The sequence below is a fragment of the Mesoplodon bidens genome (genome assembly GCF_964165515.1).
Source record: "Mesoplodon bidens genome assembly, chromosome: 13".
In the NCBI taxonomy this organism is placed as follows: domain Eukaryota; kingdom Metazoa; phylum Chordata; class Mammalia; order Artiodactyla; family Ziphiidae; genus Mesoplodon; species Mesoplodon bidens.
In genome coordinates, this window is record NC_138169.1 from 49,500,355 (window position 1) to 49,528,144 (window position 27,790).

Below are 27,790 nucleotides of genomic sequence, written 5' to 3' on the forward strand. Positions count from 1 at the left end.
TATATATGCACCAAACATAGGAGCACCTCAATACATAAGGCAACTGGTAACAGCTATAAAAGAGAAAATCGACAGTAACACAATAATAATGGGGGACTTTAACACCTCACTTACACCAAAGTACAGATCATCCAAAATGAAAATTAATAAGGAAACACAAGCTTTAAATGACACAATAGACCATATAGATTTATCTGATATTTATACGACATTCCATCCAAAAACAGCAGATTACACTTTCTTCTCAAGTGTGCATGGAACATTCTCCAGGATAGATCATATCTTGGATCGCAAATCAAGCCTTAGTAAATTTAAGAAAATTGAAATCATAACAAGCATCTTATCTGACCACAACGCTATGAGATTAGAAATGAATTACAGGGAAGAAAACATAAAAAACACAAACACATGGAGGCGAAACAATGCATTACTAAATAACCAAGAGATCACTGAAGATATCAAAGAGGAAGTCACAAAATACCTAGAGACAAATGACAATGAAAACATGATGACCCAAAACCTATGGGATGCAGCAAAAGCAGTTCTAAGAGGGAAGTTTATAGCTCTATAAGCCTACCTCAAGAAACCAGAAAAATCTCAAATAAACAATCTAAAGTTATACCTAAAGGAACTAGAGAAAGAAGAACAAACAAAATCCAAAACTAGCAGAAGAAAAGAAATCATAAAGATCAAAAAGAAATAAATGAAATAGAAACAAAGAAAACAATAGCAAAGATCAATAAAACTAAAAGCTGATTCTTTGAGAAGATAAACAAAACTGATAAACCATTAGCCAGACTCATCAAGAAAAAGAGGGAGAGGACTCAAATCAATAAAATTAGAAATGAAAAAGGAGAAGTTACAACAGACACCGCAGAAATACAAAGCATGCTAAGAGACTACTACAAGCAACTCTATGCCAATAAAAGGGACAACCTGGAAGAAATGGACAAATTCTTAGAAAGGTATAACCTTCCAAGACTGAACCTGGAAGAAATAGAAAATATGAACAGATCACAAGTAATGCAATTTAAACTGTTATTAAAAATCTTCCAACAAACAAAAGTCCAGGCCCAGATGGCTTCACAGGTGAATTCTATCAAACATTTAGAGAAGAGCTAACACCCAACCTTCTCAAACTCTTCCAAAAAATTGCAGAGAAAGGAACAGTCCCAACTTCATTCTATGATGCCACCATCACCCTGATACCAAAACCAGACAAAGATACTACAAAAAAAGAAAATTACGGACCAATATTACTGATGAATATAGATGCAAAAATCCCCAAGAAAATACTAGCACACAGAATCCAGCAGCACATTAAAAGGATCATACACCATTATCAAGTGGGATTTATCTCAGGGATGCAAGGATTCTTCAATATACACAAATCAATCAATGTGATACACCATATTAACAAATTGAAGAAGAAAAACCATATGATCATCTCAATAGATGCAGAAAAAGCTTTTGACAAAATTCAACACCCATTTATGATAAAAACTCTCCAGAAAGTGGGCATAGAGGGAACCTACCTCAACATAATAAAGGCCATATACGACAAACCCATAGCAAACATCATTCTCAATGGTGAAAAACTGAAAGCATTTCCTCTAATATCAGGAACAAGACAAGGATGTCCGCTCTCACCACTGTTATTCAACATAGTTTTGGAAGTTTTATCTGCAGCAGTCAGAGAAGAAAAGGTAATAAAAGAAATCAAAATTGGAAAAGAAGAAGTAAAACTGTCACTGTTTGCAGATGACATGATACTATACATAGAGAATCCTAAAAATGCTCCCAGAAAACTACTAGAGCTAATCAATGAATTTGGTAAAGTTCCAGGATACAAAATTAATGCACAGACATCTCTTGCATTCCTATACACTAATGATGAAAAATCTGAAAGAGAAATTAAGGAAACACTCCCTTTTACCATTGCAACAAAAAGAAAAAATACCTAGGAATAAACCTACCTAGGGAGACAAAAGACCTATATGCAGAAAACAATAAGACAGTGATGAAAGAAATTAAAGATGATACCAAGAGATGGAGAGGTATACCATGTTCTTGGAGTGGAAGAATCAATACTGTGAAAATGACTCTACTACCCAAAGCAATCTACAGATTCAATGCAATCCCTATCAAATTACCAATGGCATTTTTTACGAACTAGAGCAAAAAATCATAAAATTTGTATGGAGACACAAAAGACCCCGAATAGCCAAAGCACTCTTGAAGGGAAAAAAGGGAGCTGAAGAAATCAGACTCCCTGACTTCAGACTCTACTACAAAGCTACAGTAATCAAGAAAATACGGTACTGGCACAAAAACAGAAACATAGATCAATGGAACAAGATAGAAAGCCCAGAGATAAATCCACACACCTATGGTCAACTAATCTAAGACAAAGGAGGCAAGGATATACAATGGAGATAAGGCAGTCTCTTCAATAAGTGGTACTGGGAAAACTGGACAGCTACATGTAAAAGAATGAAATTAGAACATTCCTTAATGCCATGCACAAAAATAGACTCAAAATGGATTTGAGACCTAAATGTAAGACAGAATACTATAAAACTCTTACAGGAAAATATAGGAAGAACACTCTTTGACATAAATCACAGCAAGATCTTTTTTGATCTACCTCCTAGAGTAATGGAAATAAAACCAAAAATAAACAAATGGGACCTACTGAAACTTCAAAGCTTCTGCACAGCAAAGCAAACCATAAACAAAACGAAAAGAAAACCCTCAGAATGGGAGAAAATATTTGCAAATGAATCAACGGACAAATATAATAAAATATATAAACAGCTCATGCAGCTCAATATTAAAGAAACAAACAACCACATCCAAAAATGGGCAGAAGACCTAAATAGACATTTCTCCAAAGAAGACATACAGATGGGCAAGAAGCACATGAAAAGCTGCTCAACATCACTAATTATTAGAGAAATGCAAATCAAAACTACAATGAGGTATCACCTCACATAAGTTAGACTGGGCATCATCAGAAAATCTACAAACAGCAAACGCTGGAGAGGGTGTGGAGAAAAGGGAACCCTCTTGCCTGCTGGTGGGAATGTAAATTGATACAGCCACTCTGGAGAACAGTATGGAGGTTCCTTAAAGAACTAAAAATAGAATTACCATATGATCCAGCAATCCCACTACTGTGCATATATGCAGAGAAAACCATCATTCAAAAAGACACATGCACCCCAATGTTCACTGCAACACTATTTAGCCAGCTGGCACTATATAGCCAGGTCACGGAAGCAACCTAAATGCCCATCGACTGACGAATGGATAAAGAAGATGTGGTACAGATATACAATGGAATATTACTCAGCCATAAAAAGGAACACAGTTGGGTCATTTGTTTAGACGTGGATGGATCTAGAGACTGTCATACAGAGTGAAGTAAGTAAGAAAGAGAAAAACAAATATCGTATATTAACGCATGTATGTGGAACCTAGATAAATGGTACAGATGAACTGGTTTGCAGGGCAGAAGTTGAGACACAGCTGTAGAGAACAAACATTTGGACACCAAGGAGGGAATGCAATGGGGGGGTGGGGATGGTGGTGTGATGAGTTGGATGATTGGAATTGACATGTATACACTGATGTGTATAAAATTGATGACGAATAAGAATCTGCTGTATAAAAAAATAAATAAAATTAAATTTAAAATTTTTTTAAAAATACAGGGCCAAAAAAAAAAAAAAAAGAAGGATTAGGGAGCTGGAGGAGTCTCAGTATCCTTTCTATATCTCTGTGTCTCTCTCTCTTTCTCACACGCACACTCACACACACACACACACACACACACACAGAATTTTCTGCCTGGAAAGCAGCATGTCTACCAGAACTAGAGCTGCTCCAACAAGTGAGGATGAAAGTTATATTACAAATGGCAAATAGGAAAATAGGAGCCTTGATCCTTATGACATCAGGACTTTGCCACGTCATCCCTTGACTATCTACCTTTAGACCTTTTTTTGAATGAGAGAAAAAAAAACTTCTGCTTGTTTGAAAAATGAACACAGTGTGACAAGTGCTAATAAGGCAGCATAGACAAGATATACCTCTCCTCATTACATCCTGCCTCATCTGACTCCACTCTGTACAGCTCTGACTCAATAAAAATGCTATTTGTTGAGAACTAAAATGGCTCTCAACAAAACCTACATCTGTGCATACATAATACACAAATATAACACCCTATTGCTCCACAATCCCATACATGATCTCGTTCTCAGGATCTCTGCAACAAGAGGAAAATCTATACCTCTTGAGAGTGAGTTCTAGACTCTATCGAAAATAATCTCAGCCAGCGATTAGTTCTTATGGTCTGCAATAAGCGTTTTTAATCCACTGGTCCATACAACAATCTTTAAAATAAAATTCTTTATAATACCTGTCTTATATAATTACTTTTCATTTCAGTTTTCTGTGGTTCCCTAATGCTTGGATTTTTATAATTTTGAATATATGTACTATATTTCAAAGTAATCATTTGGTTTATATGAGGAGACTTTTAAAATGTATTGTCCAACTCTCTCCTGGATAATAGGTAAGACAAAGAATGGATGAAGGAAAAAATCAGTCCCTACCCTTCCCTTGGCCATTTGTGTTCTATTCTAGAGCCATGAGCTTCTCCTCAAGCATATTATTTTCCTGAATTGTTTCATATAATTAATAAACTCTAAGACACCTTTATATTCTCCCTAGGCATAGGTGATACTTCAGCATTGTATTTATTGGGAAAAGGAGGAGATGACAATGACAAAAAGGGGAAAAATATTTAAATTCTTGGTTGTCCGAAACTGACACATGAATCATATGTATTGATTCATTTAATCATCACAATAACCATGTGAAATAGCTATCATTTACTCTCCTTACTTAACATATGTTAGAACTTTTGAAGTGTTAACTGATTTCTTCCATTTGACTTTCTATGTGTATCTTGTTCCTTTCCCCAAATTGGGTTGTTAGGGCTATCCATAGTGACTCCCCTGGGGAAAGGTTGTGATGATGACACACATTGTTTAAAAACGTTCAAGTCTCAGATTTTCAGTTTCAAAAGTTTACTTGGACTTGCAAGAGCCTGAGCTTTGGAGCTTTGGAAACCTAAAGCCTGGAGACCCATCACATAATATGTATACCATAAGAAACAGAGCTGAAAAAATGCTGAGAAAGTAATAAACAATTTCACACTTCCTGTGAGATAACAATTCTCTCAGTGGGTGAAGACAGATACAGAGGAAAATGTAAGCTGCATATTCATGAGTTCCTGAGAAGTTCCCTGCTGTCTATGCCTCCCTAAAGTATAAGCCTAAGGGTTCTGAGAAGCTAAACCCAGATAGCTTTGGGAATTCCTGAAACGCCAAATATAATAGGTGGGTGGCTTGTTTTTAAATCTTTTTCTTCATCTGACATAGTTTGTGAGCAACAGAACAGAGACAGCCAAATGTGATGCATATTAGTGTGAGGCAGTCTCACAAGTTCCCAAGAGTAGGTGAACTCATCCCATGATATCAAGAAAGACACTCATGCAGCTCAATATTAAAAAAACAAACAAACCAATCAAAAAATGGGCAGAAGACGTAAATAGATGTTTCTCCAAAGAAGACATACAGATACCAAGAGGCACATGAAAAGCTTCTCAACATCACTAATTATTAGAGAAATGCAAATCAAGACTATAATGAGGTATCACCTCACACCGTTTAGAATGGTCATCATCAGAAAATCTACAAACAACAAATGCTAGAAAGGGTGTGGAGAAAATGGAACCCTCTTGCACTGCTGGTGGGAATGTAAACTGATACAGCCACTATGGAAAACAGTATGGAGGTTCCTTAAAAAAACTAAAAGTAGAATTACCATATGACCCAGCAATCCCACTACTGGGCATATACCCAGAGAGAACCATAATTCAAAAAGTCACATGCAACCCAATGTTCATTGCAGCATTATTTACAATAGCCAGGTCATGGAAACAACCTAAATGCCCATAAATAGACAAATGGATCAAGAAGATGTGGTACATATATACAATGGAATATTACTCAGCCATAAAAAGGGACGAAATTGGGTCATTGGTAGAGACATGTATGGACCTAGAGACTAGAGTGAAGCAAGTCAGAAAGAGAAAAACAAATATCGTATATTAACGCATATATGTGGAATCTAGAAAAATGGTACAGATGAACCAGTTTGCAAGGCAGAAATAGAGACACAGATGTAGAGAACAAACATATGGACACAAAGTGGGGAAAGCAGGGTGGGAGGTGGTGGTGGGATGAATTGGGAAATTGGGATTGACATATATACACTAACATGTATAAAACAGATAATAAGAACCTGCTGCATAAAAAAATAAATAAAATAAAATTCAAAAAATAAGACAACAAAATACCTAAGAAAGTCCCATATTTGCATATTCCCTATATTCAGAAGCAAAGTGAACCACATTACCAATCTACATGACAGGAGTAAATTGAATGGGGAAATGTACATCTCAGCAGATACCGTTACCATCATCAGATAAACAAGGCCCAGCTACCTCTCACTCTAAGGCTGTGAAACTACATGAACCATCCTCATTCCTCAGAACCCCATGCAAAGGGGTACTTTAGACTTACAGAGATTATCAGGAATTAACTAAAATTAAGTTTCTGCTTTCATTGGGTTTCATTTGCTCTTCTTTATCTAGTTCCTTAGGTGGAAGCTTGGAGTATTATTTTGAGACTTTCATCTTTTGTAATATAAGCATTTACCACCATAAATTTTCCTCAAAGCCTTGCTTTAGGTTCATCTGGTAAATTTTGATATGCTACACTACCATTTTCATTCTGTTCAAAATATTGTCTAATTTCCTTTGGGATTTCCTCTTTTGCCTATAGATTACTTAAAAGTATGTTGTCTAATCTTTAAATACTTGGGGAATTACCAGATAATTTTCTCTTATTGATTTGTAATTTAAATCTTTGGGTTAGAGAATATCCTTTGTATATTATATATATTTATATGTATCACATCTACATAGATTTTAAAACCCCACAAGACAATGCTATAATTTTTGCTTTCAAGAGTTCTATATATTTTAAAGACTACAGAAGATGAAAAATATCCTATTTATAATTTCTGTTGCTCTTCCTTTTAATCAAATAAAATAAAAATGGGCAAATTAATTAAATAAATTTTTCAAAAGATAGTTATGGTATAGATACTTGATTAGGTGTTTGTAAAGCCATAAACATAATTATCAAGACTATTGGAAAAATTTTAATAATAATTTTAAATGAAAAAAGCACAACTCAAAGTTATATTAAACTATTATTATAACCCTATAAAGTATGCTAAGTACCATATTTTAGAAAGCAATTTAATCAGAAGAGAGCAACCAGAACATCAAGGGAACTGGAAATAAGACAGAATGATTGCCTAGAAGGAAGATTTCTAAATGAGTCCGATAACGGACCCCGTTTTATTGCCTCCCTAGTACCCATTTTCCCCCTCCCATCTCAACAGCTCTCCAACGTTCTTTTGGAGATCTCCTCAGTGTATATAAGTTGACTAGATATAGAGGCTCTGAACTCCACCAAAACTGACAAGAGATTATAGTATAAAAATTAAATTACTTCACTTATACTGAGAAATACAACTTAAATATTCCCAACATCGGCAACAGTTTGACCAGTGCATTCTCTCTTTAGTCAAGTCATGTGGGAACCCAAATAATCAAAAGGTAGTTTGTTAAATATGGGTTTAAAGAGGCCATAATAATCTCACATGACTACGTTAGGTCATTTGGCTCATCTGGATGGAAACATTTTCTTCCATAATAGGGATATACCTTCAGGAAGCACTAAGTTATTCGTCATAATGACAGTATATTATTTTATCAGCACTGCCAGTATGTGTATCTTTAACTCACATGTCCATGGCTGACCAAACACCACTTATTATAACTTTCTATATTGGTGCATAAAGCTCTTGTTATCCTTTGTGAAGCTGTCCACTTAACATAGAAAAATTTAAGTGAAGGACAGGAATAAAGACGCAGACATAGAGAATGGACTTAAGGACTTGGGGTGGGGAGGGGGAAGCTGGGGCAAAGTGATAGTAGCATCGACATATATACACGACCGAATGTAAAATAGTTAGCCAGTGGGAAGCAGCAGCATAGCACAGGGAGATCACCTCGGTGCTTTGCGATGACCTAGAGAGGTGGGAGAGAGAGGGTGGGAGGGAGACGCAAGAGGGAGAAGATATGGGGATATGTGTATGCATACGGCTGATTCACTTTGTTGTACAACAGAAACTAACACAGTATTGTGAAGCAAAATTAAAAAATAAAATAAAATAGATGACTAAAAAAAAAGTTAAAGTTGGAAGGCAGAGAAGATGATCTACACACACTTCAATATCAAATTTTCATTTAATACATGCTAATATATAATTATTTGTTAAACTTATGATAAGACAAAGACCTCTTCTTTAAGTATGGGTCTACGGATTGACATTCAAAGTATATAAGCCCCCCAATAATGCATTGTCTATGACTTCTAGTTTCAGTTACTTTAAAGTAGAATGAGAAGTTAGTTATTACTTGTAAAGTAATCTAGGCTGTGCAGAAACCTAAGTTTTCTTCTTTTTTTCTCTATTTTTCCTAATTGTTTTTTTAGCAATTAACATTTATTTTGAGACTTTCTAAAGCACTGAATTTAAGTTCATGCACTCAATTAATCAGTTTATGAAATATTTAAATCACATTTATGATAATAATTGAAATTCACTAAAAATGATGTGGGAAAAACATAACCAGTAATACGCACACAACTCAATTTTATGTGCACAAGGTATAAGTAGCTATAGGGTAGACTACTGTGAATGAATCTGTCCACACCCTAGGAAGAGAGAGTTTTGGTTAATTCACTAGTGAAGTTCTATTAAGAGATCTTTTATTATATTTTCAAGCAAAATGCCATCTAGCCTTGATTTGAAAATCACATCTAGTTAGGTCAATTGGTTAGAGCATGGTGTTATTATGACCAAGCTAGACATTAGATCCTCATATATGTCACTTAGCTTTGCCTCATGTTCCTAGATTAAACCCCTAAAGCCCTCTAGCCATCTGGCAACTGCAGTCATGTTCACCTGTAAGTATCTTCTCTGTACCCCCTCACACTGGCATCCAACCAAAAGAAAAATAATAATTTCAGAAATATTGGCCAACCTTATCTCAATGACTACTATCTTTATATATAATGATGAGACCCAAATATTCAAGTAATATTTTCTGAAAACATATTTTAACTTTTAAAAAGGAAGGAAAATAACTACTAACGACAAAAACACCCACTCTCTGCCTGTAAGACAAGTTACTCTTTCTTATTACCAAAATGAAGTTTCCAACTTCCTGAACTTATATTCTGAATCTGCTTTTCAACCTTTCAGTTTTCTAACAGCTTTGTAACTGTGAGAATAACTAGCACAGATAAATGCTTGATTAAAATTAGGAAGAGTGGAACATAAGAGACTTGAATAAACCTCAGATAGAGAAAAAGGGAAAAAAATCAAAATAAAGATTTTCTCTTCTCAACATAAGAGAGGGGAAAATAATTTCCAGTCCCAGCTAATATCTTAACAGAAGAAGATACACCTATTAATATTATTTTCTATATTATATTCCCCAAATACTAGGCAGGTCTTCTTTATAAGGTATAATATTATAACAAAATAATAATTTAAAAATAAAATTATAGAATAGTTATTTCTAATAAATGATAATGGATGCTATATTTTGTTATTTTTCTCTATATATTCAAGAATGCTTAAACATACATTAATATAATTATGTGAATAATAATGTCTTTTGATATGTGCACTCCTCTATCTCTATCCTCCCATGAAAAACCTAAAACTGTAAGCCACCTCATATTCTATTTAGGAGACAGAGTGGAATATAATGGAATATATGATGGAAGATAATGAAATAAAACATTTTTAAGTAAAAACATTGAGAAAAATCAAAACAATATACATGCGTATATTATACATATGCATATGTATTATTAGGAATATATATATATTCCTAATGTGATCAATCATTAAATATTTCAAATGATCTGTTAGAAATTATATATTTCACTAAATATGGACCATCTCATCAAAAACTATTAAAATGGCAACACATTAGGCATTAGGCAAGAATATCATTTAAATTATTCCCAGTTGTATCTTAAACCACAAATAATATTAGTCAAATATGCTTTTTTAAAAGTTGTTTTAACTGAGCAAATGCTTTTTGGAAAATTTAGACCAAAAAATTATGTATTAGTTTTCTTTTGCTATATAACTGCAAATTGGGTGGTTTAAAACTTCACAAACTTATTATCTCACAGTTTCTGTGTGTCCAAAATCCAGCACATTTTAACTGGGTCTTCTGCTCAGGTTCTCTTAAAGCTGAAATCAAGTGTCAGACAGCTGCATTCTTATTTGGAAGCCCAACTAGGGAAAGACCCACTTCCAAGCTTCCTTTGATTGTCACCAGAATCCGTTCCTTGTGGTTGTAGGACTTAGGTCCCCATTGTTTTGCTAGCTGTTGGCAAAGCATGCTCTCAGCTCCTAGAGGTTGCTCTCAGCTCTTAACCACATGGCCCCCTCCATCTCAGCAATAGAGAACCTCCCTTACATTGAATCCATCTCAGACTTTGAAACTCTCTACTTCTTCTGCTATAAGCCAGGGGAAAAAAACTCTGCTTTTAAAAGGTTAATGTGACTATGTCAGACCCACCTGAAAGAGCCCCCTTTCTTCAAGCTAACTGTGCCATATAACATAACATAATCATGGGAATGATAGCTCATCATATCCACAAGTTCCACCCACACTCAAAGGAAAGGGAATTAAACAAGTGTGAGGGTTATTTGGGAATTAACTTAGAATCCTGCCTACCACAGTATACGAAAATTGAAGAATCATAGGGAAGACGCTTAGTGGCAGAGACTGGCATGTGGATTTAAAATCACAGATGTCTGAGCAAGAAAGAACTTGGAGTAAGATTTAGAATACTGCCTTAAAGTATAAAACTCCATATTCTAAGCAATATTTGAAACAGTAACTTTACTTTGAAAAGGTCTGTGCTTAAATATGTATTCTGTATAGATCTCCCCTGGGTTTTTTAGAAGGATTTCTCTGGGAAATCTTTGTAGTTGTGTATGTAATAACAACTAAGGGGTCAAAAATTACTTCTCCTCAACTCCAAAAACAAAAAAGAACAGTTTATTATAAGATGATTTGATCCATATTCCTTTTAAATGCCTTTAAATCTATTTTTTCTTATATTTCACAAATCCTATTTTTAATATTTTATTGGAATTAATAAATCTGAAATTTGTACAGCATGATTCAATTACACAACAATATCAAGCTATTGTATTATATTGAGTTACTGCTTGATAATTTGATTTCAATACCTGTATAACATTTATTTATAACTATAATATTTCAAACAATATATTGAACCAAAGAAACTATTTAACTTTTATTCTTTATTCAACTGATTTATATTCTGCAGCATAAACCAAGGAGAGACCTCAAGTCCCTACCTATAAGACCTAAATCATAACATCCCTGCTCAAACACTTTTGGTAGCTGCCATTCCCTATAGAATGAAGGTCAAACTTTTTAACATGGCAGTAGAGGTTTTCAATGATTTTGCCCCAGCCTACTTTTCCAACTTCAACTTCCACTGTACCCTCACTTCAGCTATTCTTGATTGTGTACCATCTCCTCAATTTGCCTTTGATGAAATAAACTCTCACCTTAACCAAACCAACAGCAAAAGTGTATCTGTTTTATGGATGTCATGGATTTGAATGGCTAAGAAATTATTTTAATATTGTGTTGATTAAGTACAGAGGCACCCCACCCGGTAAGAGAGGAGGTGATATTTTAGCTGAAGTGTAAGGTCTTAACCAAAATGATTTACTATGAGGCAACACTCTACTAGGGATTAAAGTAATTGTCTCCAAATTGGTATATGCACACCCCAGGGAATGCAAGAGATGACCTACTGAGATGAAGAAAAAATATTAAAATGTATGTTTATATCTATTTAATATCAGCCTTATATATTTATATTTTTGAACATGTGTTATCTGTTAAGTACTGATACAGAACTATATGTAATTTATAAAAGTACACATACTGGGGGAATATTTAATTTTTTTAATCATTGGAATGCATTATTTTGAAAGTTTGGAGACCAAAGCAAGGACTTAGGAATCCCACTGAAATAGTTTCTTATCCCAGCTCTAACACTTAGAAGCTGTGTGACTTTAGAAAGTTATCTTAACTTAAACCACAATTTTCTCAAGTATGTAATGAAAAGTGTTCATACTGTAGGACTATTGTGAATATTAAAGGGGACATTTTTTAAAGGTATTAGCCCAATCTTTAACCAATATATATTAAGAACTTGATAAATGTAAAGCATTATTATAACATTATTATTAATCGTGTTACATTCAATACTTGCTATTGCCTAAAGAAAAAACATGCTTGTTAAAGAGCTCTAGATGACAAGCAAAGTCACTAGTTTCTCAGCCTTAAAAAGAGCCCATCCTTGTGCCCTTTTGGTGGGACTATAAGATGGTATAACTGTTAAGGAAAACAGTATGGAAGTTCCTGAAAAAATTAAAAATAAAACTACTATGTGATCCAGCAATCACACTTGTGGGTATACATCCAAAAGAATTGAAAGCAGGGTCTTGAAGGGACACCCTTCATACACCCATTTTCATAGCAGCACTATTTTCAACAGCCAAAGGTGGAAGCAACCCAATGTCCATTGACAGATAAATAAACAAAATGTGGTAAATACATACAATAGCATATTATTCAACCTTTAAAAGGAAGGAAATCCTGTCACACACTTTAACATGGATGAATATTGAGGACATTATGCTAAGTGAGATAATCAAACACAAAAAGACAAACATTGTGTAGTTCCACTTATATGAGGTATCAAAAGTAGTCAGATTCACAGAAACAGAAAGTAGAGTGGTGGTTACCAGGGGCTGGAGGGAAGGGGAAAAGGGAAAATGTTGTTTATTGGGTCTAGAGTTTCAGTTTTACAAGATGAAAAAGTTCTGGAGATCTGTTGCACAACAATGTACATATACTATTGCACCATACACTTATACATGTAAAAATGGAAAATATATATTATGTGTTTTTTACCACAATTTAAAAAAATAATTATATTTTTTTTAAAAAAGAGTTCCCAGTATGGCCATGAAACTAGTTGTGTGGTGGTAAATAAGAAGTTCCCACCTGTGGTATTGGGCTGGGAGGTGATTTTCATTTATTCCATTAATACTGAGCACCAGTGAGGTATTACACATTGTGCACTCCCTTCCTTCAAAACAGGTTTTGGAAAAATTACCAAATTATCAAGCAATAGACATACTGCATGGTATGGTGTGGTAAGAATATGGTCGGTCAATTCAAGAGATATTAAGTTGGTAGAATCAACAATACACTGTCAAGTACTGACTATAAGGAGGGAAGAAAAGGGAGAAATCAAGCATATCACACAGATTTTTGGCTTGGATAGGTAAGCAAATTGTGTTGCCACCCATGCAAAAAAATTTTTTTAAGAATTTTTTTTTCAAAAGAGGTCAGCTTGGAGGACCTAGGATGGGAGAATGGAGAGAAGAAAAATTCATTTTTGAATTTGTTTAATTTTAGGTGCTTTGGAATATCTTGATGGAAACTTCTAGTAGAAAACCCAAAACACAGATCTGAACCCCAGAAGATGTGCAGTAAGTCCCCAGAACAGAGACACAACTGAAGCCATGGACATGAGTATCATTACTCAGGAGAAAGAAAGAGTGAGAAAAGGAATTCAAGACATATCTTAGTGAAATTATTTAATCTCAAGGATACCTATGTAAACAATCCATGAAATCTGGAAAACAGGTTTGCCTTAGATTTTAACAGAGCTAACACAATATCTATAATGCCTGGTGGAAAGAGTGAAATGAAGAAATGACACCTAGCTAAGTTGCTCTTTAGGTACAAAGACAAAGGACAAATATTTTCAATTGCATATAAACCTTAAAGAATAGAACACAGGAACCCTTCTTTAGAAAAAAAAAAAAAGATGATCAGGAATCACAGTTAATCAACTGATGAATCAAAGAATTTAGAAGTAAAGAAAACCAGGTAAAAGAATGGATGATAAGCATTTGAGTACAGCAAAGGAAAATATCAATAACTGTAAGAAGCAAATTACGTACTATAACATAAATATAAAAAACCTTGAGAGTAAAAGCTATTAGATAATATAACTGATATAATACAATCAGATATATAACAATTATAATATAATCAATGTAATCGATTATAAACAGGAAGGTAAGTAATAAGGAGGTGAGAAGTGAAAATATATTTGTCTCTTACCTACCATTGGAGAAAGTGAATTATATGGTATAAAATTGAAGTCTGTAGTTGAAAAAATAAATGTAATTCACTCTCAATGTTTTTCTTAATCTTTTCTATTAATTTTAGGAATAAATACCTCTGTGAAGAAGCCTTTATTAGCAATTTTTTGAATTTCGTGTATTTCTTTTTCTTTTGTTGTATTTTGGTAATATTATATTTTATTCTTCTTACTTAAATCAGCATATAATTATCATACTAGTTTCAGAAAATTACTTGTGCTGGTCCATATACAGTATCACTATCAATCATTATGTCTCATCTTCTTTTGGCATACATGTTTAGAGGGACATCTATAATCATGTTCAAAATTAGCTAATGGTGGTTATATGTGGGCAGGAGATTAGCATGAATTTTTAGCATTTTTTTCCTTTTCCCTTAGATTTTTGAAATAATGAGAATGTATCACTTTTAAGAAGACAAAGTCATTTCTGTTTTCTAAAAATGGAGTAGGCAGAATAAATATGTGAAAAATACATTAATACATACATATATATGTATCTTGTATTTTAACTCTGTTACAGTGTGATTTTTACTTCAGAACACAAATTATAATTACATCATGGTGTTCTTGCTTTGTTAATACTTAGAACAGCTTCTGTCTTTTAGTATTTACTATGTGCCAGGCATATGCTATATATGCTATATGTTTAGGAAGTATGAATTATGATTATTAATTCTTATCCCAAACTAATTAGGCAAATAATATCATGTACATTTACAAAGAAGAAACTGTGTCTTTAGTTAAGAAACTTCCCCTAATTAACAGGTTCAGTAAATGTCAAATCCAGGATTTAAATCTTGCTCTAAAATCTATACCCTGCCCACTATACCATGTTTCCTGCCATCCATGCCATCCATGAAGTTTATCTTGTTATCCCAGGACTATGAAAATAAACGTAACCTAAAACACATTAGATTCACTTTAATTTTCCCAGTTAGATATAAAAAGTCTTGGCAAATACAACAGTTATTAGTGAAAGGTCTTTACGATCTTGACATGGAGATGGAAACTTTGGAAGTTCTGTTGCCACATCCCTGGATTTCCTTCCTCATCTTTCCTTTATCCTACGCAGAAAGTCTAGAGTTAAAATCTTGACAAGCAGAATCTACGCTGGCTCAGGAGGTTTCTAGAGACAATATATATGAGTGCTGAGTCTTGCCCCTCACCTCCACTATAGTTACTAACAAGACAAGGAAGAACCAATGGAAAAGTCAAGGACTGGTATCTTCGGAAGTAAGTGTGGGATAGTCCTCATATACTAAGAGGGTCTGATTTCCTCCTAAAATTCAGGGGGGGCTTCCCTGGTGGCGCAGTGGTTGAGAGTCCGCCTGCCGGTGCAGGGGACACAAGTTCGTGCCCTGGTCCGGGAGGATACCACATGCCGCGGAGGGGCTGGGCCCGTGGGCCGTGGCCGCTGAGCCTGCGCGTCTGCAGCCTGTGCTCCGCGATGGGAGAGGCCACAGCAGTGAGAGGCCCGCGTACCGCAAAAAAAAAAAAAAAAAAAAAAATTCAGGGGGGTTATCTCTACAAGCCCTTTGACCCTTAATCCTCATGGCCAACTGGCCTCTAGTAAAGTTACCCACATTCCCTGAGAGCCTTAAGGAGGCGCTGTGCTAGGGACTTGCCATGGATGACTTATCCCTCCCAACAACTCACAAGGAACCACTAAAGTCAGCTTATAAACCACAATGCTGAGAATCATACTTGGGATCTCTTTAACCCTCCCCCCACCAGAGACCTATGGTAGAGAGTGTCCCAAAATACTTAAATGAAGAAAAAAATGCATTGGTCATCAATAGCAATTCCCACTAGTATGGAAGTATTAAGAGATAAGCAAAAAATTGCTCATATCTCAGTGACTACTATTATGATTTGTCTCTGTGTCAGAGTTACAAAGTATCATCATGTATAGCTGGCATGTCCCTCAGCTTTGTTTTCTAGAATTTCTTTCGCAAATTCTAGATCAAGGCCCAATACATATGATGTGTGCCTCAGGCATGGGGTTAGGCCAAGTGGAAATGTATACAGACTCCTTATGTACTATTTCCTTCACTCTGACATGGTATAAAAAATAACCAAAAACCATAGTCAGAGAACTAAAAAAACAGTAACTGGGTATGAACCAGTCCATGAATATTCATTCTAATCATGGTACAATAATCAATTAGTACTATACACAGCAAGAAAATATGAAATCTGAGGCTACAGATTGCAGAACTGAATAAATCATCATTTTTAAATGACATAACTAGAGATAATGCATTTTCTTTTCTGGATGAAAGATTCATTTATGTTTCCTAGTGGAATACACATGAATGGTAAAAAATACATTACCAAGGGAAAAAATACACATGAATGGTAAAAACAAAATTAAGCCAAAGTGTCTGTTCCTACAAATACAGGTCAAGAAAAGCACTGCTCACATTATTTGATTTTACAGTTTGGATATTCATTACCTCGTTTGCTTAAGACTGAAAAAAAAATAGAAATGTGAGTTTACTGAATTTCCTAATGTTTTATACAATGCAGTCGACTTTTAAAAAAATACACGTTAGGGGCTTCCCTGGTGGTGCAGTGGTTGGGAGTCCGCCTGCCGATGCAGGGGACACGGATTCATGCCCCGGTCCGGGAAGATCCCACATGCCGCGGAGCGGCTGGGCCCGTGAGCCATGGCCGCTGAGCCTGTGCGTTCGGAGCCTGTGCTCCACAATGGGAGAGGCCACAGCAGTGAGAAGCCCGTGTACCGAAAAAAAAAAAAAAAAAAACACGTTAACACATTAATAATATTACTAACGAAAAGTTGTAATGAAATTTCTGGTTCTTTTCTAAGTTTACCTTTCCTAATATCAAGTGGTAGAATGTGCTCTGGTGCTTTACATTTTAAATGTGATGTTTCAACTAATGTTGCCAGAAAACAAAATGTCAATGAGTATGCAAAGCTTCTAAAAACAAACTAAACTAGAATTATCAAAGACATAAAATAGAGTAACCATAGTAATGCTAATTTTAAACAGTCACTGATTAAACATTTTTTTCCTAATCAATGTCAGGCATTTGCTATATCTTTTTCAGAACTGTTTTTAAGTTATTCATAATTTCATACTTCTAAATTTCTCACACCTTTAATGAAGGAACATAAAAATAATAGTGGTAGCGTGGAAAAGAACTTAGATGCAATGCTCAACAAGCCTTACATATGTGTGTGTGTACGTGTGCACGTGCACACACACATTCCCACTCCAGACCTAAAATGGCTGAGTTGCAGGATGTTGTTGCTTGGTGACCAAACAGTATCTCCTCAGCCACACAGTAATCTAAACAGTGACAGATATGTCTCCTCAGTGTTAGGCATGGCCAGGACAAATATTAAAGGGCATGTTTATCTTCTCCAATATTCCACATTTTTAAGTCAGTTGTCGCTTGCTTGATTTTATCATCAGTTATATTTAGGCTTCAGGGGGGAAAGTATTTGCAAAGCTACATATGTTATTTTGGAAAAACAAGAGGTAGAACCAAGCTTCTTTCAGACTGAAAGATAGTCCTGTTTCAGTTAAGTCTGTGTGGTGTGTCTGCACTCTTCTAGTCCGACCTCCCAGTTGCTATCAGTCTCCCTTTCTTTCATTAAACACAAGGAGTTAATTAGCCCCAGCCTGTCCTCTCCCCTACTCTCTTTCCCTTTTTGCAGTAGTAATGATGTCTAATTACCGGCAACAGTGGGTTACTGAAACACCAGGCGCAAATCTCTCTCAATGACAGCAAAGCCAGCCGTGAACCTTCAAGCCTCAAAAAGCTAGCATGATTCTTAGTCTACTTGAAAATACCATTCAAATACAGTACTTTCTTTCAACCGATATATGCCTTTGAATGAAAAGAAAAAGATATTCTTTGTCTTTCTGGTGACTGCACTCCTGTTATCATAAAGAAAAATCAACATATTTTTAAGGAAGAAATATTTTGAGATATGGGGAAACACATGATAAAAGGGGATCTTTATTTTTTAACTCATTGAAATGATGATTGGCTGCCTCTCAGAGAAGGAGGAGCCTATAATTCTATGTCAGGAGCAGCATAAAAATTTCATAAACAGCAATAGGAGAGTTCATGAATTAAAAACATCTGCAACATTTCCAAACGGGTCTGAATGAAGATCAGAGCTCTTAAATACTACACTGGAAACCACTATCAAGAACATCACCTGAAGGATTACATTTTCTCTCCTAGCTATATGGAATCCTTACTGAAAAGAGACACACTTGTTACTTTATAATTAACCCTGGAGTTGTTACTCTATATTAGATGTCTTAGCAGCAATTCTTTAACAACTCTGCATTAATTTTTCAATGAAAATATGGTATCTGAGCATGTGAATGCTGGTTTGAATTACTGGCATCCATGTTTATCTTAGCGCCTCTACAACTATTACAGAATTTACGTTAGAATTTTGAATTAATGTTTTAAAAAGGCACACCTGTTTATACATACAGTGGATGTAACCAAATCCATGCAAGTATAAACTCACTGGAGCAATACACAAGTGAAGCTATCTGATATGTAAACAGAGGTGCCGAAGTGTAACATAAAAAAAAAAATGAAAAACAAACTCCCAAGCTAGCAATTTAAAAAGACATAGAATTATTAAATCATATTCAGGTAAATATATCTTAAATGATTATTTTATTCATCAATTAGCCCCATATTGCCCAAAGGAAAATATATTCATATGCTGTGAATTCTAATTTACTTTGTCTAACAGTAAGTTATTTTTTTAAATCAGGTTCTTCATGTTACTCCCAATACAAATGAATGAAAGCACTTCATTCTCTGTGACAGACTTCTGGCTCATCCAGATGTAAATAAACCTCAGTTCATCCATGCTCATTACTTAGTAAAGCAATCTCACCATTGTCTTTAAGCAATGCCACATGTTAAAAGAGAAGGCTGCATTTATAGATCGACCTTCTAGAAACCTTCCAACAATGGTACATTTTTTTAAAAAACATCAGAACTTTTATGTGTGTTTCCATTTCACCTTTATTTCCATGTCCCATTTTCCATATAAATTTCAAGAGAAATATACTCCCTTCAAACAACTACCCCTAATTAATCTCAAGGAACCATAAACTGCTTTCCAAACATAAAAGAGTCCTCCAAATAATCCTTTGAAAAACCTTTCATGCACATATTTCCAATTGAATATACCTCCATTTGATAGAGAAGAATAGCTTTCAAGGCATCTCGTTTCTAGCATCCTCCAGGAATACTGCACGAGAAACAGTGGCCAGTAAGGAAGGGAGGAAAAGGAGCAAATGCTCAAGAAACCCGAAAGCGAGGCAAAAATGTACAGGATGCCAGATACCCTCCCCCACCCCTACTCCAGACGAGTACCCACCTAGCATGATGAAGAAAGAGGTCTTACGGATCTGATCTGCAATCCTACTTGTAGCCCACAGTTCCCATCTCCTTAAAAAGGAAATTGACGCTGCCGCCGCTCCCCAACCTCACAGGCTTCTGCCTAGTGGGCTGAGGTATACTGAGCTCTCAAAGCCAGCGCCTGGGCTTAGAGCTTTGTGGCCATGAGACTAGAGCCATCCCAGAATAAGGAACAAATACGTACACCACTTGATTGCGCCCAAACCCATCTCGCTTTGTTGTTCATCGTGTAGCTGCGGCTTTATTTGTGAAAGGGGGAAGTGAGGAAGGGAATGGGGGAAATAGGAGGAGGAATCTCCAGGACCTAATCTACAATCTAAATAGTCGCGGTAAGATCTCCGGGAGTGATCAAGGCGATCGGACAGCCCGGTGTCTCCCAATAGCGGCGGTCTAACAATAAAACCTGATAGTATCCGGGGGAAAACCCCACATCCACGACCAGCGCCACGTTTGGGCTTTGTGCCAATAAGGAGACACTGTAGACTATCGATCAGAATCGTCTATTATCAGAGCGTGCGTCTGGGGTTCCAGCGTGGCCTTTATGAGCGGTGGCGAAGGCGGGACACGCGCCAGGCGCCCAGCGAAGGACGTGGGACAATGGCCCAGCCCGAGGACGCGGGACGCCGCCCGACCAGGGGATGGAATCTCCAGCAGCGGGTCCGGGAGCCCGGAGGCCAGGAGGGCTGCGCGCTCTGAAGGTGCGCTGCCGCTTTAAAATAAAGGACCACAAAGACTCCACGTTGGGGGAAACGCGCCTGGCTCACGCGACTGGGGACGACTTGGGGAGGGGGTTGAGAAGGGTGGGGGCAAACGAGCCAACGTTGGCTCACGGCTCCCCCTTTCTCGCCGCCACCCCCCCGCCGCCGCCACCACCCCCCACCCGCGCCGGGCTGCTCGGGCAGACGAATAACAGAGGAAGGCGAGTCACTCACCGTGGTCTTGACGGGCACGTAGAGCACTTGCTTTGCGCCGCCGCCGCCCCCGCGGACCTCGTCCGGCTGGCCCAGCTGGAAACCCTTCGATTTGACCCAGAATTTAAATTTGGCGTTGTCCGTGGAGCTCGACTCGCAGCCGTTGAGGAGCTGGACGATCCGCTCGTATTTTTTACGGGTCACCGTCTTGGTCTTGCCTGAGTCCCCGTAAGTCCTGAGGCACCAGTCCTGGAACTGGCGGTACATGTCGCGCTCACTCTCCATGTTCCCTGCTCCCGGCCGCCGGCCGGATGCTCCCAGCGCACTTCGCACCTGTTCACCCCGGGCTCATGAAAAATGCAGCTCCCGCCACGATGTAGGGACGCGAGGTCCCGGCCGCCGCCAGAGCCTGCCTCGGGTGGGGTGGGGGGAGGAATGGGGAGAGGGGAGGAGGGTCGGTTGGGCACCAGCGATCAATGCCCTGTGCTACCAAGTCTCTGGTTCGTTCGTAATTGCGACGGATGTCTTGGACGCTTTTCTCGTCCTCTTAGTGATGGGTCTCTTTAATACTGTGGGAGTAGGACCATCCTAACAGCATCTGGCCCGGAGGAGCTGGGTTTTGAATAATTAAAATCCCATTCCTTGGTTATTAAAAACCCACTATTGACTTGGGGTGGTCCCTCGACGCCTCGCCCGGGGCTGTGTCCGGGGCAGGCAGGTGGAGCGCAGCGCCGCCTCCCCGCGCGCGCCCCAGAAGCTTCCCCAGCCTCCGGCCCCACGGCCCAGGAGCGAGGGCTGCGCCTCTCTCAAAAGCAGCTGCCCGGCCGAGCGCCTGAGAGCGCTCCAGGGTCCTGTTCCGCTTCGGCCTTCCCTGCGTGGGGCGTTCAGGGACTAGAAAGAGAGAAAGTTCTTACCTGTCATGTTGTTAAACCTATCAAATCCTGCCACACAGGAAAATTTTAAGGTATTTTTAAAGCGGCATAAAATGACATTTCTTCAGGTGCATTTAGGCTAAATTCCAATCCCGGAGGTACGTTCCAGGAGTTAAGTCCCAGAATTAGCAAAGCATTCACGAAGATTTGGCCATAGTTCTATAGGATAGCCTGTAGTACCCCAAACAGATATCCGTTCCAGGGGGATGTGGCTAAACGAAGGCAGGCCGCTGGCGGCGGGTCTCCCGGATAATGATGGGGTCCCCAGACAGGACTCCTCTGGTCTCTGGCGAACTGGGTACAAGGCATAGAAGTAAGTTTATGATACAGATGCTTAAAACCCTTTGCATGAAATTAGAATATAGCGAGGTATCATTTTCCCATTGCTTGGTTACAGTTTGCAGTTCACACGGGAGGTTTCGGATGTCTATTTTCCCCCTGCCACGTCATGGACACCCCCTCCACAGCTCAGAGTAGCCAAATATGAGTTCCTCCGGACGATTTCTCAAGCAAATGAAATCAGCTGTTCCTCCATTCAGGATTTCCATCCGTTTGTTACAGAGCTTGGAATAGGAGAGTTCCCATCCTCCTCGCGCTGCGATTGCGGCCGCTCCTCTTTATTCTACTCTCTGCGGAGGCCCGCGCCCGTCCCGGGAGGCGGCTCTGCCAGCAAGGCGGCCCGACCAGTGCTCAGCGCCGGGTCCGCGTCCTAGCCCACCTTCGCCCCTCGTCGTGGTCTCCAAGACGAAAGCCCCGACTGGGAACGCGGAGTGTTTGTACCCAGTGCGCCGCAGCTGGTCCCGGCACTTGCAAAATGGTCAGTGGCTCCTGCTCGGCCAGGCTTAGTGTGTGCGTGTGTGTGAGCCAGGGAGCGAGGGCGTGCGGTGTGCAGGGGGTGCGCCGTGTGTGAGCGCGTCTCCGGGAAGGTCTCGCGGCGGCTGGAGCCGGGACTGACAGCCCAGGCGGAGCGCGAGCAGCTCCACACACTAAACCTCTCGCCTCTCCCCTCACCCCCACCCCTCCCACTCCCCTCTCCTCCCGCCCCCCCTTCCCCGGGCCCTTCCAAGCTCTCTGATTGGCCAATGGGACAAAAGTTTCTGTGGAGACGGCTGGGCGCTGACGTCACGGACAGAATTGTCCCATTTAGGGATCCCGGGGGCAGTGCGCATGCTGCAGGCTGCAGGTTAGAGGCAGGAGGAGGTAGCAGCGGGCCCGGCGGCAGCCAGGTGGCGGAAAGGAGCACTCAGCATCCAGGTGGGGGGACGACTCCAGCAGGGTTTCCATGGAGATTCCTCTGGGTCTAGCCTAAAAACAGCAGATCAGCTGACACCATTAGCTCAGGACCTAATTACTGCTTATTGGAGCAACAAATGAGGGAGAGGGCCAGCTGCAAAGGAAGAGTTGTTATCCACCCCCCTCCCCATCTCCTCCTCTCTCCCCTCTCTGGGGGGGCTCTAGAGTCCCGGGTGAATTCTCATTAACTTGCAAGATTGCTGCAACGACAGCTCCTCCTCTAGAGGCTACCTTGACTGCTTTTATTCTTTTTATTCCCTTCTTTTGTATCAAAAAGAAAATGCTAAAATAAATCAGTTGTCCTGAGTCCTTGAATTTTTTTTGCCCAATAAATATTAGACCGGTAGAGCTCAAAGAATCCACCGGCCAATAGAAGTCACAAGTGGATCACATATAAGGGAAGGATCACTTTCAGTTTATTGAGTTGGGTATTTACCTTTAGACTTTTCACATTAAAAATTTTTTTCAATATCTTAAATAAATATTTGGAACAAACAATTGGACAGAATAATATTTTCCATCACCCTTCTAAATGTGGTATACCTCACAGGAACAACTCTCTTAAAAGTTTCCCTTGTGATATCAGAGACGGAGGATGATTCCAAGCCAAGAGATCTAGATTTTCTGGTATATTGGTCATAGGTTTCCTAGGAGATTCTGGAAGTATAGTTGGTCACAGGGTGGTCATTCATTCAAGATTAAGTTGGTTCTATAGAGTTTACTTTCTCTTACAGTTATAGCTGAATTCGCAATTCTAGAATTCGTTTTCGTAGCTCTTTCATTTGAAAAGTCACCCCACCTCCTCTAAGCCTCATTCAAATACCTTCAGAACCAGAAAGACTTCCTTCCTTGACTTATTCAAATTAAAGTAATCTGCCTCTCTAAACTCCTCTGGATAGAGTCTTTCAAACATTTTTTTAACCTTGTCTCATAGTAAGACACATATTTTACTTTGGCATAGAGTGCATACATACATCTGTCCTCCAAAAATTTTATGAAATAAGTATTTTTTATTACATGCAATACACACTATTTGCCATTTTCTCCTATTTATTTTATTTGGTAAAGTATTGTCCTAACTCAATAAATTTATTTTATGATCCATCAAAGGATGACTGGCAACTATAGTTTGGAAAACATGGTTTTAGATCACAAGAACTGCACTGCTCCTCGTACTGTATTTATATTTTCATGTAAGTATGTTTAAATATTCAAATAGAATCTTGCTTGGAAGACTCTTGAGAGTTTGCATTTTCTTGTTTTCCAAGTAACTCCAGCACAATGAACAATGCACACAGTAAGTACTTAATAAATATATACTAAGTTAGTTAATTACTAAAGGAAGGAAAAATGAGGAAGGGAAGGAAGGAAGAAGCAGGCAGGCATAATTCTTGGCCATTCCTGTTGCCTCTTGTTGGGTGTCCTTTGGATGAAGTTGGGCCCCACTTAAGGAAATCATAGGGACTGACCACATACACGTGTTCATTCTATTTATGATTATACTTGACACGCCAGTGTATGGAAATTAGAACCCTTGAGACATAAAGGATTCACAGAATACAAACAAATATGTCATCAACCCCTAGTCATGTTAACTAGATTTTGTATGTAAGCAAAAAAAACCTACAAAATTGAAAGAGATCATGTAAGACACATTCTTTTTAGAAGGAAGAGGTAAATTTTAACTATTGAAAGAGTATTCACATTGGACTAAAGGAAAAGAGTTCTAGGACTTTGAGAGCCAAGCTTCCCAGAGCCCTGTGGATTCTCTGGTCTCCAGTGTGCTCTGTCCTGTACTTGTACTCATTATTAATTGGCGGGCTGGGTCAACATCTTTTACCATATCTTATCTACATAAAAGCATAAGCACCTGAAATATCTAAAATCTGCTTCAGCAACTCACTCTGGAATCATTTCTCTCCTTTACTTTTAACTTCTCTAGAAGTTCTTCCCAGCTCCACTTAAAGGGTCATACTGAGCCTTTCCTTCAGCTAAATTATTCATTGAACAGGCTGCCTGGAATTTAATTGGCATTTCCCCCAAGACACTTTCTTCAGAATTGATTCTCTACAGAGCATCTCTCTCCAAAAAAGTGACTCTTCACCCCTATATTTGAATACCAATCACTAAGCCCTGGCCCAGGGTTCTGCATGCCATTTATAGGGAGAGGAAGTCAGAAATTACTATATCAGAATTGTAATATATATTAAAAAATATATTTTAATGAAGGATAATCCAAATTTTGAAACACAATCAACATGATTTTATTATGAAAGTAAAATTTCTTCCAACCTCATGGTCAGTTTGCATATGACATTTAAAAAACTCTGGAAAATCTTGCATTTTAATATCCATCACAAATAGTCATGCAACACTACATATTCATCAGCAAAATGTTACAGTGCAAACAACATATAATCCGTAATCATAAAATAAAGATTCAAAGAATAAACAAGCCTTCATTCATTCATCCATATAATTATACTTTCATTCAGCAAATATTTACTGAGCACCAATTTCTCTGATAGGCCCTAGAGTTAAAGTAGTCAACAAGACTGATGTATATATATGATCATCATCTAATGGAACTTAAGTTTTTTAAGGCAAACATAACAAGCAAAGAAATAAATAATTAGCCCTTAAGGTAAGTGCCAGGAGGGAAGAAAATGGTGCTATAATAGAAAACAGTGGCAGAGTTAGAGGGACTTGGTGACTCAGGGAAGATATATCTGGGTAGGTAACACTTATCGTGAGACCTGATGGATGCAAAGAAGTCAACCAGTCAAAAAGCCAGGGAGGGGAACTACAGGCACAGCACAAAGGCAAGACCTCTTGGCATGTTTGAGGACTAGAAAGAACACCAGTGTAACTGGAGCTTATTGAGCTTCAAAGGGAGAGGTAGGCTATGAGGTCTGAGTTGTCTTTTGCTGCCATATCCTATAGGGCACTGGTCACCATGATAAGGAATTTGCATTGTATTATTGGTCCAGTGGAAAATCAATCAAGTATTTAAAGCAGGAGAAGTATGTGATATGAGATGCATTTTTAGAAGTTTCACTGGCCACTTTGAAAAGAAAGGATTAGGAGGAGGAAAGCATAGCCAATTAGGAAACTTGCTGTAGTTGTAGTAGTTTAGGTGAAATATTATACTAATGGATTAGAAAGGTAATGGTCGAGGTACAGGGAGAGAAGTGAAGGATTGAAGATACATTTTAAAGATAGCAGAAGGCTTGCTGATGGATTGCATGCGGCAGGTGAGAGAAAAGATTGAGTCAAGGATGACCAGATGGCTTCTGGCTTTAGTAGTATGGCTAGTGAGGACACTGACTTAGAGAGGGGGGTTTGAGAGAGGAACAGATTGGGAGTTGGAGGCTGAGGTAGAAGCAGAAGTAGGTTGGGGTGGAGAGGCAGGAAGAAAAATTTAATTTCAGAAAAGTTAAATTTGAAATATGGAAAGAGTTGTTCATGTAGGAATTTGAATATAGAAGCTTGAACGACAGAGAAAAGTCTGGGCTGGAGATATAAATACAGGAAATTTAAAGCCATGGGAATGAAAGACATCACCTCTATCCACATTCCTCCATCCCCCTAAAGGGAAAGACTCTATCTTTTGATACTGATTTTGTATAAACTGATACCCTAGGACTAAAATGGAATGTCATGTACTGACTGAACAGCAAAAGTTAGCTTCCCATTGGTGTAACTCTGATGATGGGAAAGCCTGAGAAAAATAGCAAAGCAATTTGAATCAATCCTTGGCTGGACCTAAACTGTGAGTGAGTTCCAAAATTTACATGGCCCTAAAATCATCTAAGGTTTTTTTTTTTTTTTTTTGGCCTCACTGTATGGGTTGCAGGATCTTAGTTCTCAACCAGGGATCAAACCCAGGCCCCCTGCAGTGGAAGTGCAGAGTCCTAACCACTGGATGGCCAGGGGATTCCCAATCATTTAAATTTTAAAAAGGAAAGACAAATACTGTATGATATCACTTATATGTTAAATCTAAAAAATACAACAAACTAATGAATAAAACAAAAATGAAGCAGATTCACACATATAGAGAACAAACTGGTGGGCACCAGTGGGGAAAGGGAATGGGGAGGGGCAATATGGGGGGGAGGGTTATTATAGGATTATATGAAATCATGTATGTGAAACTTTTGAAAATTGTAAAGCACTATAGAATTTAAAGTATCTTTCATTAAATTAAAAATTGAATTAAATTTTTTTAAAGTCAAAAAATAAAAATAAATAAAATTTGACTTCAAAATAAATAAAGAAAATTTTTAAAGATGGAAAACTTTGGTTAGACCTGTTCTACATTAGATCAGGACACAAAGCCATGCTAAAATAGGAATCTACGCTTTGAAGAAGGCCTATGAGCAAATCTGTCATTGAAGGGATCAAATAAAGCCTTTGTCTAGAGTTAAGTCAGTAAGAGAATTCGAGCCCTTTAGCCAGACCAGAGAGTGTGATAGATGGTCCTTGCTACTTTGAAACCTGGAAGTTTTAAACATCATTATGCATCCAGATGTTTAACCGTCTATAAATAACTCCTCCATTGAAAAGGAATTTGTAAAGGAAGAAAATGGGCAACTCAGTCAGCAACTTGATTACCGTACAGCATGGCAACTTTTCAAAATGAAACAGAATAAACAAAATTAAAGCAGAAAGGTACATATTGTGCCAATAG

General features: G+C 38.1%; 1 protein-coding gene across 5 annotated transcripts in view; it reads right to left on the minus strand.

The window, feature by feature from the left end:
* Positions 1-21,157, minus strand: part of NOL4 (nucleolar protein 4) — a gene marked incomplete at both ends in the record, with an annotated part of 387,673 nt that extends 366,516 nt beyond the window's left edge. For all 5 annotated transcript variants that reach the window (XM_081253362.1, XM_081253361.1, XM_081253359.1 and 2 more), the window contains one exon: positions 20,894-21,157. In XM_081253362.1, the coding sequence (XP_081109488.1) occupies positions 20,894-21,157 (264 nt within the window). The remainder of the gene's footprint in view (positions 1-20,893) is intronic.
* Between the last annotated feature and the right edge of the window lie 6,633 nt (positions 21,158-27,790).